At 35.5% G+C, this 16,467-nt stretch overlaps 2 protein-coding genes across 2 annotated transcripts in view; both read right to left on the minus strand.

The window, feature by feature from the left end:
* Window positions 1–2,234: 2,234 nt before the first annotated feature.
* LOC134847825 (cytochrome b-c1 complex subunit 2, mitochondrial-like) lies at window positions 2,235–6,821 on the minus strand. The gene is made up of 3 exons (XM_063865050.1): window positions 5,907–6,821; window positions 2,759–3,001; window positions 2,235–2,499 (listed from the first exon to the last, which is right to left on the minus strand). The coding sequence occupies exons 1-3, from the start codon at window positions 6,814–6,816 to the stop codon at window positions 2,276–2,278; spliced, it is 1,377 nt and encodes a 458-aa protein (XP_063721120.1). The 5' UTR covers window positions 6,817–6,821; the 3' UTR covers window positions 2,235–2,275.
* A 393-nt stretch (window positions 6,822–7,214) lies between these two features.
* Window positions 7,215–16,467, minus strand: part of LOC134847595 (uncharacterized) — a 39,024-nt gene continuing 29,771 nt past the window's right edge. The window contains exons 8-9 of the mRNA XM_063864704.1: window positions 13,440–13,688; window positions 7,215–9,459 (exon numbers count right to left, since the gene is read on the minus strand). Coding sequence (XP_063720774.1) covers window positions 9,110–9,459; window positions 13,440–13,688 — 599 coding nt within the window. The 3' untranslated portion in view covers window positions 7,215–9,109. The remainder of the gene's footprint in view (window positions 9,460–13,439; window positions 13,689–16,467) is intronic.

Raw genomic sequence — 16,467 nt, forward strand, 5'->3', positions numbered from 1 at the left:
AAAATAGCGGTTTTTCGGCGCGCGCTCCCCCCTCAGAATTAATATAGATTGGCGCTGAAGGCGCCTTTTGAAAAATTTTAAGGTCAGTCAGCCAAAAATGGATATCTCAAATAGTACAAAGGGGGGAGGGGACCCTTTGGGTCGGCAGTGGGTTGAATCCCTGAGGGGGGTTCCACTCCCCACCTTCACCCTAAATCCGCTACTGACTTTCTGGCAGAACGAAATCTAAAAAATTTTAAAAGCGTACAAAAATGATTTACCAAGACTTCAATTTAGCTGCGCAATAAACTTTCGATGTATTTTGATTGCAATTATTTATATTCCCTTTTAGATTTTGAATCACAAAAATTTCAAGCTAGCAGTTTCGAGATAGCACTGAATTACTAGCAATATAGCCCTACCAAAAAAATATCGCCAACAGGTTTGGAAAACTGATACTTAACTGCGCTTAAATTCAGAACCACAGCCAATCGAAGATAGAAAAAGAGTAATGAACGAATTAAACAGAAAAAAAACAATGATTTTGCTGAAAAAATTTCAAACTTTCGAATTTCAAAGAAAAAAAATAGATGCCCTTTAAGCTCTGTGAATTTCTAGAACAATTTATGATAGGTGCTTTTTTGATAACATGAACCCAACTAGAGAAAACTGGATAAATAGGTTAAGTTTTTAATCCGCTGGAAAGGTATTTAAAAATCCACTTTCGAAACTAAAATCGTTCACGAGTTTTGCGTCATTTGCACGTTCGTATTTGGAGTGCTATTTACGTCACTTTCAGCAGATGAATTTCAATTGAACTCGCAAAGTGCATTATACCTAGATGCATCAATATTCTAAACCTTTTTCCAGAAAAAAAAACAGCAAGATCTTTATAAGCGTCTTCACTACGTTCATTACTCTTAATACCACTTTCAAAACTAGAAGTCAATCACGTTTTTCGTAACCTAGACAATTTTACTGTTCGATAGTAAAGTTTGATTTCCTTTAAACAAAAGGAAATGAACTGAACTAAAAAAAAGATATCAAAAGTCGATCAGCCAAAGCCAATTTGAGCCTGTACAAAATTTAAGACTTATGAGACATTTTTAAAAAAAGCATCGCGAACAATACAAGAGTCTGAACTACGTTTAAAATTCCATAAACAAATTTTTTGTCATAATTTTTTTCTCACCAATTAAGCGTTAAAATTGGAAAAATTGAAACGCTATATGAACTTTTCAATAAAAAAATCGATCAAAAAGCGATACAGTAACTTACCCGAAATTTTCAATGCCGAATAAAACTTTTATCCAAAAAAAGAAAATAAAGGAAAATATACAACTTCAGGGCTATTTATTTTACCAATTACAAAATCAAATACTTCCTGCTACGATAAAGAATCCTGACAGCACAAGAAAATTCCCCTATCGGGCAATTAGGCCGACAAAACATGAGCAGACAACAAAAAACAATAACAGAAGATAACAGTCAGTTTCATACTACATGCTCAACAAAATAAGATCCGGCCGGAACTCGAACCCCAGGTATTAGGGTAGAAAGGTAACCACGTTACTTCTAGCCCAAGTGGGAAGAAGTTTCGAAGTTGCTAAGGTTCACTGACAACTTCACAATTTCTTACATATTTGTAACAAAAGTTGTTTACGGGAAAGAAACCTGGTCATGATAGCAAGACACTTACTCTCGAAAGTGTAACTAGCTTAAATGTTAAATTAGGAAATTATGGCGTGACAGCTCTTAGCTCAACAATGAACCACCCCTGTCATCCAATAATTTTTTTGAAATGGTATAGCAGTTCTGTTCTTATAGAATTAATGGAAATCAAATTAAAGATCCAATGTTGACAGAGAGTCAAAGCTGTGTTCACGCCACTAGCGATACCTCACAAACATAGAATGGCAAGGTAACCATTAGAAAGTGAGCCAAAAGCCGACAAATAATTTGGCTAAATAAGTCAAATAAACAATTCTACCTTCATACGAAATCAGTCGAAATCATTTTTACATTTTTGTACGAAAAATATTTAACGAGAAAAGTTAAGTTTCGGGTTATACGACACATGTGTAATTACCGCTAAATTTAATTACCAAAAAATTAACTTTTTTGACTTGCCCCTATATTAGATTCCTATAATAGTGCTTGCCCTCTCAAATATCGAGAGTAATTATTTCAGACTAACCCTCGCACTCCATGAACATGAAATGATTCTCTTCTACGAAAAAAAAACTATGTTCTACATCAGTGGGATTTAATTCAATTAAGTGGCTGTTAAAACAATCTAGCATTTTATTTGTTCAAGGTACGGTACATGTGAGCAGTTTCCGTGAGATGCCATGCTCTTGGGCGCATTCAGGAAGTCTCCGATTGCTTTTTTCAGGTCCGCTTTGGTCACACTGTTCAGAATTGCATTGTATTCATCTTGTCCAATAGCAGTGCCCAACATCATCTGAGCGGCCATGTGTTCTACTTGTGCCGATGGGGTCGAAAGCTCACTTAGCACACCTACAAATTACAAAAGTCATCATCTGATCTACCAGCAACTATAAACGCCAATCAATGAGAAATAATTTCAACTGGTATAAGATTTTGCTTCACTTTTCAAGACCAACCGACCTGGAGCCTATAATACTATCCAAGCAAACGGTTATATTTCAAAAAAATATTAATAATAAAAATGCTCTTTTTCGCTGAAAGTCGGAAAAACAATTCCAATTAATACAATTTTCCGGTAAATAATTTTAATTGAGCTGAAGTAACTGACCTCTCATATGGCTGCTACGTGCAATAGTCACGTGATCCTCAGTCAGTGAGACGTCGAGGGACTTCAGTGACTCCATAAGTTTGTTCACATGTGCAGTCGCGTTCTCCGCCTGGCAACTGACGAGGAATCCGAACATTCCCGCGTCACTGTAGTCACACTGAAAGGCCTGAGCCCATTCGCCGTGCTCCTCCGCCAATGGCAGAAGCAGGAAGTCTTTCTGGCCAATTGAGGAGCTGGATTTACCTGCAATCAAAAACATTCAAGGGCACTATTCTACTTTAGATCTTAGCGACCTATCGAATGCAAAAGTAATAGATAACAAGGACAACATAAGTAAAACTGAAGATGGAAGCTGAAAAAATAGAACATCTTGCAACTTTTTTCATCTTTAAAATTCAAAGAAAAAATACATCTTAAAACTTAAGCCAATTTCGAATTTCAAAACTCTTTATGATGTAACAAATCTAATCCAAATTGAGAAACCATGATTTACAAATTTTATGAAAATTAGTTTTTGTGGAACTATACTTTTAATCCACTGATTGTACTTAAAATCAAATCCAGATTCAAAACAAGGATAGCCGTTTAGTGCGCAAGTAGCACAGAAATTCCGACCATAGTCTTAAAATATACAAAACAAGTGATTTCAAATTAGTGTCGTTTTTTTGCTGCGTGGCGCGATAAAAAGATCTGAACAAAAAATAGAACTTATGCATATTCGACACAGTAAACTAGGCCGAATGGAAAACAGCTTTTGTGGAAAAATGACAAGAAAATCGAAAAAAAAATTCAACTTTCAAATTTCTAATAGGTTTTTTTGTCTAAATATGCTGGGGGAAGACCTAAGACACGCATTTTCGTTATTGAAAAAATTGGAAAAACTTTTCCGCAAGTTTTTTTTTGAAATTTCGAAGTTTTTGATTCCCAAAAGGGCATTAAAAATCTCCCAAAAACTAATTTTACTCAATTTAAATTAAAATTAGACAGAAGGAGCTATTGTAATCGGCGTGAATTAAGCATAAACAAGCGTTCTCACTCGGTTTACTCGCTCGAATTTAGACAAAAAATCAAAACCCTGTTTTTCTCGACGAGTCCGATGATTATTTGTGGTAGCTGATTTTGCGTAGAAAAACAAAAAGAACAAAACAAAAAAATCTCCAAAAACTACCTTTTTTCAGTAAAACCAAGTTTTCACGGCTTAAATTATTAATTAAGGCTTAAATAAGCTATTGAAATTACTAACTACCTTGCTAATTAGCTCGAAATTTGAACAAAAATTTCAAACCGGTTTTTTTTCGACACTGTGAAATTTTGAACTTTTCGAAATTTATGAATGTCGTTCGAATCACGACTAAAAGGGCTTCAACATGATATACCACTAAACCCTGTCCAATGACTATTTGTGGTAGCTGATTTTGCGCGGAATTAAAAAAACTTAAAACAAACCCGAATACAGAGTTCCTTTCCATTTTCAATGGTCGGAACAACTACCAAAACAATGAAGAAAATTCTGCTTGATAATCCATATTTCTATGCAATTGACACAAAAGCGAAGTTAGATTAGGTGTATGCAGATAAATGTAGCCAATAAAAAGTTGGAAAAAAGTCAATGAAATCAAGGAGACCAAAAAAAAACATAATTGACTGCGTTTAACTTTTTTTAAGTTTTAGAGGAAATAATTTATCATCTTAAAATTTAAGCCAAAAAAAACACAACTTAAAAGCTAAAAATAGCCAACATTCAGATAAGAAAAGTGTCAATTAACTTAAGGAAGCAGGAACTTTTTTGAAGTTCTGAGTTTCAGAGAAAAAATAAGATTAAATCAATGTTGAAAAAAAATAAATCAGTTAGCCGGTCTAATGGCAACCATGATTCTTAGAATAAAAAATGGATGAAAAGATTCGCATTTTATTCCGCTCATAAGTCTGAAAACTAACACCCAACTGTCAAACAAAAAATTTTCACGGGGTTTTAGCGCTTATTTCAATTTTGCTGTTGCGGAGCATAACTTGTCTGCGATTTGGTGTAAAAATTTAACTTAAATCAAATGTCAAGACGCGAGAAAAGTGAAAATGGAGAAAAGCGGCCACTAAGGCGAAAACAAGTGGGTAGACGCAGACGCGCATTAAGCCGAACACAAAAAAAATCAACAAGTTGTGTTCCTTGAAAAATGTTTCAGCAATCAAAATTTAACACTTTGTAATCTTGCAGCACTATCTACCTTAACTTTTCAAAAAAAAATTCACATATTTGCGCCTTTGAAGCGATACAAAAAAGTAACTAAGGCGATAAAACATAACACGAAACTATGTAGACCGAATAAAGACGTTCAGCGAAAAAACAAAGAAAATCAAGGAAACTATACAACGTCAGGGCAATTAACTTTAAAATTACTGAAGTAAATCAAAAACACTTGCACCTGCGATGAAATTGCTGACAGCACAAGCAATTTATCCGATCTGGCAACAAAGCCGTCCAAACGAAAAAGCTTCACAATTTTATACAGATTTGTAAAAAAAAATTTCAACGGGCAAAAAGTCTAGTTCCCAAAAAAGTGTTATAAAGCAAGTAACACGCGTAAGATTTTCACAAGCGAATTCCTTTAAAAAAGTTGTTTATGAAAAAATCTCGGTTGGAAAAACACCGGTTGAAAAAAGTAATGAGCGCAAGGAAATAAAAAAAAATTTGACTTGTTTTTGACACAACTTCAGCTGTCGAATTTTAAAGAAAAAACATATGCCCTTAAAGCTCTCTGAATTTCTAGAACAAGATTCAAGACTTCTAGTTTAAGATTGACATTTTTTTTGATAAAACTGTCCCAATCTGGGAAATCTAACCCAACAGTTTGCTAAGAAATCCGAAAGTTCAATTCCATTTTCGAAACTAGACGTCGAGCATGTTTATCGTCACCTTTACACTTTTGCTGTTGGATAGGAGTTTGCGTTCCTTCAACAAGGAAATTAACTGAACTGGAAATCTCCAAAAAGTAAAACCCAAAAAGTAAAGGTAAACCCCGCAAAAAAATATGAGCCTCAATTTGAAGACCTTTTCCTGAAAAAAAACCTAGACCTATTTTAAGAGTCTTCACTACATTCATTTCTCTTAATAACTCGAAAAATGAGAAATCTATTAAAATCCGTTGTTTACCTTGAAGCAAATGAGCAAGCATCGAGTCTATAATGGCCTGTTTACTGTTAGTAGGTCCACTGCTCCTTGCGATAGCAATCACAACACTGTCTTTTGTATTGTCATCGGATCGAATCTCGTCCGAGATGAATTCACTCTTCGCTATTTTTACCATACTTTTCGAACCAGCTTCTCCTTTGCCGAAGTTTTCAAAATGAGACTTCACCAAATCTTGCGGAGCGTTATTAGACGCCAAGAATGCGTTACTTGGCGAGAACATTAATTCGTGGTACTTCAGCAATTTATCTGGATTCAACGAGTCAACTTGATCTTCAGTCATAGTGAGTGAGTTTCCAAGTCCCTTTCTGAACGCAGCTTTGTGCAAAAGGTCAACGGTGACAGCTACCGGATCTTGGCTGAAGAGAAAACTATCCAACTTTGCCTGGTACTTTGTTGGACCTAATTCCCATTTGGCAAATCTCGGTTTGGAAAGGGCACTGGTAAGGAAAGGTAAAACATCGTTGAAGTATTGCTGTTCGCATGACAATTTGTAAATGATCAGTTCTCGAGTCACCGTTATGCCGTATTCACAGCCTAGCAACTCCATGGTTCCCAGAGATCTGAGAATAGTTGACCCGTCATGCGTCAACATTGAGAAGGTTTTCAGAGCTTGAGCCAGCCCTAGCTCCTGAGAAACATCCGATTCGAATCGAGTTCCAGCCTTCACCACTAGGCTTATATCAGTGACATCTTTTTTCAGGTTTTGAGAAAGGGAAGTATCGGTGACCTTGGATTCCATCAGGCATGCTTTCACTCCCGAGTTAGTTTCCAAGACATTGGGTGCTGTCGGGATCAAAGCCGACTGACTTGAAGCCAGTCGGGACACGACCCGAGAGCTACCTGCAAGTCGGCTAAACCGAGAAACCAGCATGTTTAATCTAAAATCAAATTATATTTCCTTCGCCATCTTCTCTATATGTAAACCTTTGCTAGCGAGCTAAGTTCAAAACGCTTAATGTCATTTAACCAGACGATCGCACAACTTATCTTACTTTAGAACTTAGTTAGCATTTGCATTTTTGTTTGGTTGCAGAACGGCAATATATAACTTCTTATATTTGTGAACGGTAATTGAAAACCAGAAGAAATAAGAGAAGCATTAGTTAGTTCGCATAAAACTAGCTTCGTCTGCTAGAAAAACACGTTAAAGCTTCACTTATCAACGGGAGTTCAAAGCTCTTCAGAAACTTGCAAAAACCAATTTTGCAGTTTGCACAATTATACGCCTCTACAATACGTACAAACTTAATTGAAGTTTTAAAAAGTTCGTAGGATGTAAAACTTTGTATTAAAATAATAAATTAGTTATAAAATAACAGCACAAACGAATGGCTTTATCTCCAATTTTTCCTCTGCTCTTTCGATCCATTTAGCAGTCATGTAGGACAAACGCACTACGTTGAGCAGCACAACTAAAGCTCTCATTCAAATAGCCACTTCTTTCAAATCGTAACAACTACATTGAATTTAGTCCCCATCTCGCGCAGGTAGCGTTGGTTGAACGAAACGAAAATCATAATAATGCCACTTTAGAACGAATTACACAATCGGCTCGCTGAACGTCGGCAAGTAGGTCATTGTTTTCAAAATGAGACAGTTGATGTCTCTTCTCTATGACGATATTTAAACACACTATCTGTTTTTTTTTCGATTGTGTAACATTGACGTACTACTTTTTAATAGGTTTTTCAACCAAGTCCAAAATGGTGTTCCAATTAACGCATTAATCAGTTTCAGTCGAGGGTGTAAAACGATATAAATTATATCTTGTTTTAAACAGAACATTTCCAACCAAAGTGGCCGAAATTATGTGGTTAGCACTCTAGACTTTTCTTGAGATGAAAAAGGCAATCTGGATCTGGGACTAGGACAACATAAAAAGATGGGATACGAAAAACCACCGTGCAAACATCCGAAGGTTCAATAAATAGACAAATCAAAAATGCACAGACTTACCAAAACCCAGTATTTCACTTGCTCGTTGTTTTCGTTTCACGAAACAAATTCCAAGATTTATTAAGCAAACAACACATAGCAGCGAATTTCAGATGTTTGATTCGCATATCATTTTAACATAATTGAAGCTACGGATGTTTGCACTTGGCAGTCAACAGATTTTATGCGGATCGGAGATTCGGATTTTTGAACATCAACCCTGCGGTAGTGCATTAGAGGAAGGGCTAAGGGAAAATATAAGCACAATCAAGTTCACTGTCGACAGTTAAGGACAAAAAGGTGCCGAATGACAAAGCCAAACTGCCGAAATAAAGGTCAAACTTTGACACCAATGCCTGCAGTGACAACAAAATGGGGAACTAAGGATTACTTCTTGATAAATAACCTAGTTATTAGTTTAGGATCCTCCAACTTGTAAAAATTATCTATGTTACTATCGATGAGCACAAAATAAGTGTTTAAAGAATAGAATTTGATTTGACACATGTTGTTGTGATTTTGATGTTAATCTCCAAGCCAGCATGAGCTCCGCACATTTTTTGTGCATCACATATGAGCCCAGCAAGCTCCAAAAATTTTCATTAAAACGGGCATAAAATTATATTTTTTAACAAAAATCAAACTCATTAAACAGTTTAGCAAGTTATCGAGATTAATTGTGAATGCCAGTTTTTTGGGAGAACTTTTACGACAAATTACACAACAAAAATTGGATCAATGGAATCGAGTGTCATAATTTGGACAAATTTATTGTAGCCATTTCGGACATGCAAATGCAATGCTGCTAAAATGACATTACAAATATTGAAGCACCATACGGGTAAGTTCAAGACCACGCTCAAACCTTGTATAAAATCGCACCAGATTGAATGAAGGAGATTTGTTTAAGTTTTGTCAGAGTCACTAAAAACTGAATCATACAGTTCTAAGAATAGCTCAGCATCAAATTGAAAGTCAAGGTTCAACTTCTCACAATTAACGAATCACAACGAACCAACCTCAAATATAGGAAGATAAAACACGTATAGGAACACACGAGGAAAGGGCAGTTTGCTGACAATCGTTCTAACGCTTTTAGCGACAAAACATAACAACTTTGTAATTAATTTAATAGAATGTTTTGTAATTTTTCAAGTTTTGGTTAATATACAAGTTTTTTAACAATCCTCTGCGCTGTAGGCTACCAGGATAACTGTCACAGTTTCTCGCTAGCTGAGACTTGAGTCATTTTTACCCGAATCATAGCGCAGCAGGAACAGTCTGTCGTGTGCATCGGTCGTGTCCGTAGCACCAAAATCCGCCTCGTTCTCCTCGTCCACCGAAGGGAGCCTATTGCTATGATAGCCCAGCATATCATAGGGAGGGGGCCCGGGCTGGGTGTATCTCGTCGCAATGTAGATCGGCTGGGGTGTGACGTGTGGATCGTGTTCAACGATTGGGTTGTTCGACTGATGAACACCTCCGGAATTATCACCTGAACTGTGGCGACTGTTGCGCCCACCCGCCGAACTGCTGCTAGAGTGTCGCTGTCCCGCATTCACATGTCCATTCTGATGACCTACAACATCAAACAGTAATAAGTTATTGTATCACAACGCAGCTGATTCAACTTCAACTGAATAAAGATTCGGAATTAATTTATCAAGCCAAATTACTTGACAACATCTGATTTTTATTTACGCTATTGTTTGAACTTTTACTAGACATAGAAGCAACACTATGCAGTTCATTGACAGCAATCTGGATTTATATCAGCATCAATAACCTAAATCGGAAATTTCACACCTTCAGTAGTCCGAACATTAAATGGAATCTTTTATATGGGGATCAAAAACCGTTCCACCAGACAGAAAAAAAATAAAAATTTGCTAATGACTTTTTATCAAGTTTCCTTTCATTTGCAAAAAATTTATATAATTCCGCAAACACCTGATATAAACATCAAAAATTAACAGAATTTAATCTTTCTTAAAGCATCTTAGCGTTTCAAAAACAACAGCACGCGGAAGCTAAAACAAATTTCTTGGGTGTAGTCACTGCGACTCGATAAGTCTATCCTCATGCTTCCTAACCCGACATAACAACAAAGCAAAAGAAAAAAGAGAAAAAATAAGGCGTTAAGCTAAGGATGGGAGGACGTTGATAGAACAGGAATGCTGTATTAATAAAAACTGATAAGTTAAGCTCCAAGTCTCTATCGTCCCAATAGAGATCTAAGAGGATGGATGTAGGATCTTATTTAACCACCAATTGTACGCCAGCAGAAGTGCCAAAAAGCCGAAAATGAAACTACTGAGACGAAAACCTGAAGTTCACGAAACTTCTGATTATCTTATAAACCTTTAAAAATAAACGTACCAAATCAACTGAAGCGGATCTTTTTTCAAGAAATTCGTATTTTATTGCTCAATTCATTAATTGTTCTTTTTTGTTAATAATAGATGTTAACTAGTGGAATTTTTTTTTGGCTTTTCTGTTTGTCGTCCAGAAGAAATGAAGGACAATTTCGCATCGGATGTGTATTTTTCCTTTCATCTTAATCGAGCGATGCCGCCTTTCAATTATCAAATGCAACGTTCCATTATGACGCAATAATACCATATGGAGTGGAAAACATTAGGTGCAAGTTTAAGCCTCTATTCCATTGTTTATTTTTATCATAAACTTTAATTATTTATTCAGATCCAGGGAAATTTTGAAGGTTCATGTATAAGGAGACACTGTGACAATGTTATTTTTCCTTTGCAAACTTTTCGTATTTTTTCCTCCAATTAGGAGAAAAAACATCAAGAATGCAGCGAAAGCATGCAGGATGCAGTTGTCAAATTCGGAAGGTAATTTTTATATAACTGAAGGAAGAAATTTTCCTTTGTTTGCCAACTTTTGCAATTTTTCATTGCCTGAACTACTGTCGGATATAAACAGCCTATCAGCAAAAAACTATCATATAAAATTTGCCGATTCTGAAGGAGCATTTTTGAAGGAAAGACTTCGCAGAAAAAAAATGCGAATGATATCCCATAGCAGGCAATAAACTGCTCCTTACTCTCTGAGATTAAACATGGTTTTCTTGATGCAAACTAGAAAGGAGACTTCAAAAAAATCCGCGCTAGTGAAACGGAAATGAAATGACTTAATTAATCTTTTCACGTCGTTTTTTTGACCTATAGGATTATTTACAATGTTTCACCATCTGCTTCCATTCATAAAGAATGAAAGCTTGGTAAGCTCCGCGGAAAACGAAAAAAAAACTCTATTCAACTGGAAATAGCATATTCCCACATCAAAGTCACAAACGCGGGGTTGGGGCTTAGCAAAATATAGCCCACATTCAGAAGCAAAAAGTGTCAAGGAAACCTCTAAAACATTTTTTTGAGTTTCAATAAATTAAAAAATAAATGAATACTAAATTATATCGATTCGCTTCAAACCAAAAAAAAACATTTTTTTTATGCACAGCTAACTGCTATTTTTGTTGATCAGACCATTTGAAAAATGCCGAGGAACTTAGCATTCGAGTTTTTTCTTTTTTTTTGCTTTTTATTTTCCACGCAAAATCAGGTACCACAAATAATCATCGGAATCGGTCGAGTTATATATCATATAAAAGCCCTTTCAGTCTAAATTCGAACATATGAAAATTTCAAAAAAATTTCTCATTATCGAATAAAATCTGTTTAAAATTTTTGATTTTTGGTCGAACTTCTACAGCGTGCAGTCTACAATAGCTTTATCCAGGGGCGGATCTAAGGTATTCAAGGGGGGAGGATTCACAAAAAGATTCCGAAAATTTCGTCGACCTTGTTTTAGGTCGACTAAATTGAATCCCCGAGAGCTCTTCCAAAGCACTAAAAAGACCCTCTTTGGGGATACAATTTTCTGCGCCGCAGGCAAAACAGGCCAAAAAAAGGCATTTTTAGGCAATGTTTGGAAAAATTTGACCAAAAAAATCGCGTTTTTTTCGGCGCGCGCTACCCACTCAAAATTAGTATATTGGCGCCCAAGGCGCCTTTAGAAAAATTTTAGGGTCCGTCGACAAATATGGATATCTCAAAATAGTACAAAGGAGGACCCTTTGGGTCGGCAGGAGGTCGAATCCCTGAGGGGGACGCCCCCCCCCCCCCCAATCCGCCCCTGGCTTTATTAATTTTTCACAAACATTTCTTCATTTTGTTTCACGTCTTTTTATACAAACACTGTTTTCCAATTGGCCTATTCCACTATGACTGTTGAATAAGCCTAATTTCTGTTTTTTTTGTTCAAATCTTTTCTTACACCACATTTTTATTATTTTTGCTAGGACTATGGTCGGAACATTCTGTGCAATTTTCACAGTAACCGGCTATCCTTGTTTGTTTTTTTTAAATCTAAACTGGTGATGTTTGAATATGCATCTTAGTGTTATTAAATTTTAAAAAACTCAAGATGATAAAAGCTTGGTTGCAATTAAGAAAGGCCAAGAGTTTCGAGTTCAAACCACAGCAGAACCCGACTAGATTACATATTCTGTAAGTATTATAATTGCTCTAACTAGTATAACAAGACGATTAGACGCCTGTGAACTAGAAACAAACCATCAATCAAGCCATCGAAAATGGCCAGTTGTCAGCATCTTACTTCACATGAAAATTAGACAGAAAACGCGAAGTATAACGAGAAGAGAGTACAGAAGGTTTTAGAAGAGAGGCACCTCGATTTAAGCGTCGTCGGTATTTGGGCCAGTTGCGGAAAAACAAAGCCGCTTCTGTCCCATCAAATACTGAAAAAGAGCAACTTGCTTATGAATATACCTTCACCTACTTTTCATATAACTTCCTTCCTTTTTTAATTGGAATTTTGAGAATTGCATTTGTTTGGCCTAGAAAAAAAGATTTCACAGCTCCTTTGAAACTGTATTTAAATTTAAACTGACTTAATTTGATCACTGGAGGCATCTCTTTGAGGGCCCATTTTTTGAACACTGCCACCTAAAAACTTGGTTTTTGCATTGCATATATATCGTAATTAATCTTGTTGATTTGTATACCGGATAATGGATACCAGAAAAATACCGAGGTTTAACTAACTCTCTTAGGAAGAAGCATTGACCAGCTAAAAAATTAATTTTGTGTGGGATGTGTGCTAGAGTTGAATCATAGCCAAGAGACATTTTCGACATTTTCAAAACTAGAAGTTGATCACGTTTTTCGTGACTTTACTGTTCGATAGTGGAGTTTGCTTTCTTTTTAACAAGGAAATGAACTGAACTTAAAAAGTAATCAACAATCAAAACGCTAAAAAGTAAATTCAAGCCTGAACAAATTTCAAAACATTTCCTGGAAAAAAATAATCACGACTTTCATTAGAATTTTCATTACGTTCGACTCTTAATAAAATAACGGGTTAATTTAGGTTTTGAAGACCAGTTTGATCTTTCCACAGCTGGAAAAAAGGCCACCTTAAAGGCTACCTACCTACTGCCAGTTACTTCTGATCATTTCAAGAAGTCGGAATATATAAGGCTTTTTAAGATTCTGGCTTGTAATTGTTTGAACCAACCTTGTGAGCTGAAGGTACTTGAATTCGTAGCTGGATTTGTAGAAGACAAAACATTGCTATCCTGGTCTGCATTTCTACTTGAGCCTCTCGATCCAGGACAACCACCTCCTGAAGACGATCTGAGCTTCTTGACCATAAATAGTACAGCGAACAGAGTCATTGCAATTCCTAAGACGACTACAACCACTATCAGGGCAACTGTCAGGCCTCCCAGACCCTCTGCAGGAACATTTTCGGGTTGCCATTTCACTAAAACAACCAAATTACTTAAAATAACTTAATTAATTAACCAATGGGATTAATACTCTTTATTCACGAGAGAAAGAAAATTGTACTAGCTGACTGTTAAAAAAATCTATATTTCCGAGTAAAAGTTACGTGCATTTTTAAGGCATTTTTTGGACTCTTTTCAACAATGAGTACAAGAAACCCGTGACTCAAAACAACCATGGAATCGTCCATTGGTTAATTCAAATACAAATAGATGTATTCAATCAATTGTTTCTTCGACAAAAAAAAGCTCCAGAAGTTATTTGGGTAAAATTCTTATAAATTGGTCTGCGATTGCTAAAATGCTTCGGCTCTTTAAAATACACAATTTAGAAATGAGATCGTTGGCACAATCACAACAATTACATGACTTGACTCAATCTATATCCAACTTTGAGACAAGCTATTTCTCCAGCAGTTTCATGAACTAAAATTTTACATATTGCAGACTCATGCAATTTGTCTTCTTTACCACTTAGAACTGTTTAAAAACCAACCAATGCTTACTTCTATTATCACACTCGAGAGATCGCCCTTTTCGAATCTCAGGCACAGTCGCGTATTCGATTAGTTGTCGAATATGCGAGCCATCACGATCACCTACATTTCAATATCAAACTTAAGCCAAATTTATGAGATAAAGGAACGGGTATTATGATCTGAAACCAGAGCTGCTCCGGAAAAATACCTGGAAAGCACTAGTACTGGAGCAAAATACAGGACAAAATTGTTTATTTTAATCTATTCTTTCTGCTTAAGTAGGTCGAAATTTGGCTGACCTATTTCTACTACTGCAACTAGTTTCTCCAAACTATTATTGAAAATGAAATCGGATCATTAATTCGTAGGTAGTAGCATGAAATTGGTATAATTCTATAATTCTGATATAAATTTTGCTTTCTTCTTTTGCAAATACTGCAGAAGGAAGAACACTTCAACCTGGTAAACAAACATCTCACCATTTCTTAAATCTTATCTTTCAGAATTCTAATAAATCATTCATAACTAATATCATAAAACCAAGGCACCGAAAGAAAAATTCCACGTTCTCTTATTAATAAAACAGTTGTTGAAATACAAGTTATTTGAATTTAAAGCTACCAAATTCAACATGAACATCTCCACAATAAGAGCGAAGCTGTCGAAACAAAACAAAGCATTAAAAAAAAACAAATTAATGAGTAATGTCAGCTCAGAAGACAAAAGGGTTTTGGCATTTTAAATCGTTTTCTGAGAACGAAAATTTAACTAAGTTAACTAGTTTAAATAGGTATTCTTTTAGTAGTACTTATTCGAAGTAGTCTTTAAGCAAACAGTATAAAATTGACTGGAGCCATATTTTACGCTCTGATGTAAAACTCTTTGATAGTAGAAATTCTCACTTCTTAGTGAGTAACTTCTGAGCAGTTCTTTCGGCTCCCTGTGCGAAACTCGACCATCTGGAAAACGTATTGTCTTGAAATCAAAAGAGGGTTAAGGCCATTTATGTATGTATTTTTTAAAATTTAAGATATTTCAAAAAGAAGCCATTTTGTTTTCTATTTCCTTGCGTTCATTGACTCTTTTCCAACTGTCTGTTGGCTATGTTCGCAAGTTTGTTGTATTTTTTTTGTTAAGCCCGTCTTGATATAAATTTTAGGATTGTTCAGTCAGAATTTGTGGCTGTGAAACGGTACCAGTGAAAAAAATTTTTTTCTACTAATAATGGAAGCCTTTCGGATATTTATATGGATTCAAGTATGTCAATAGTTTGTTGCCCGTATAAACCGAAAGAAAAACGATAGATTTTGTTTCAGATTACGTTATTTTATCACAGAGAAGCATAAAAAATCTAATCTCGACCTTCAAACGACGTATGATGGGCCATCAAAGCAGATCTTAAATAAGCCGAAGAAATCTTTGAAGCGAAAACAATTAAATCAAAACAAATTTCAATTATTATAAAAATTACTTGTAGAAGAAAATTGCTTGTTTAGTAGTACTTATTCGAAGTAGTCTTTTAGCGCACAGTATAAAATTGAGAGGAGCCATATTTTACGCTCTGATGTAAAACACTTTTATGAGTAGAAATTTTCAGTAACTTCTTTCAACTCCCTGTGTGATACTCAACCATCTGAAAAAACGCAACAGTAAGAACAAGCTTCATATCACTGATGATACAAGACTAATATAGCATGGCAAGCTAGACGAAAGTAAAGCGAAAGCCAGAAAGTCGAAAAATTTATTTTAAAAATTGAAAAAAAAAACAACAACTATCATTTTTAGACGATTCTCGATACAACTTAAACTCAACACAATTGCCATCATAACAAAAGTATTGAGACAAAATTGGCAACAAAATCTACAAACATGGCCCTCATAAATTTGCAAAAAATCCGTGAACGCAAAGAAGTAGAAACAAAAATACTGACTTGTTTTTGAAAACACATCACCCCTCGAATTACTGAATTTCGAACTTCAAAAACATATATATATATATATAAAGCCTAAATCCCTTGGAAACTCAATAACTTTTTTATGACCATTTGTTGATGAAACAGCCGATTTCAGAAAAATAATTCTTTGGGCAAAATTTTTATTCTGCTGGCTGGGGACTCCAAAAACAAAATCATAATTCTGAAACTAAAAGTCATTCTAGTTTTTCTGCTCCATTTCCAGTTTGGTATTTGGAGAGCCCAGTTTATATAACTTTTAGCAGATGAAATTGAATTGATTTCAATAAAGGATATAAACCTAAAAGCACCCATACATGCGTTAA

This window comes from Symsagittifera roscoffensis, chromosome 6, assembly GCF_963678635.1.
Source record: "Symsagittifera roscoffensis chromosome 6, txSymRosc1.1, whole genome shotgun sequence".
NCBI classification, from domain to species: domain Eukaryota; kingdom Metazoa; phylum Xenacoelomorpha; order Acoela; family Convolutidae; genus Symsagittifera; species Symsagittifera roscoffensis.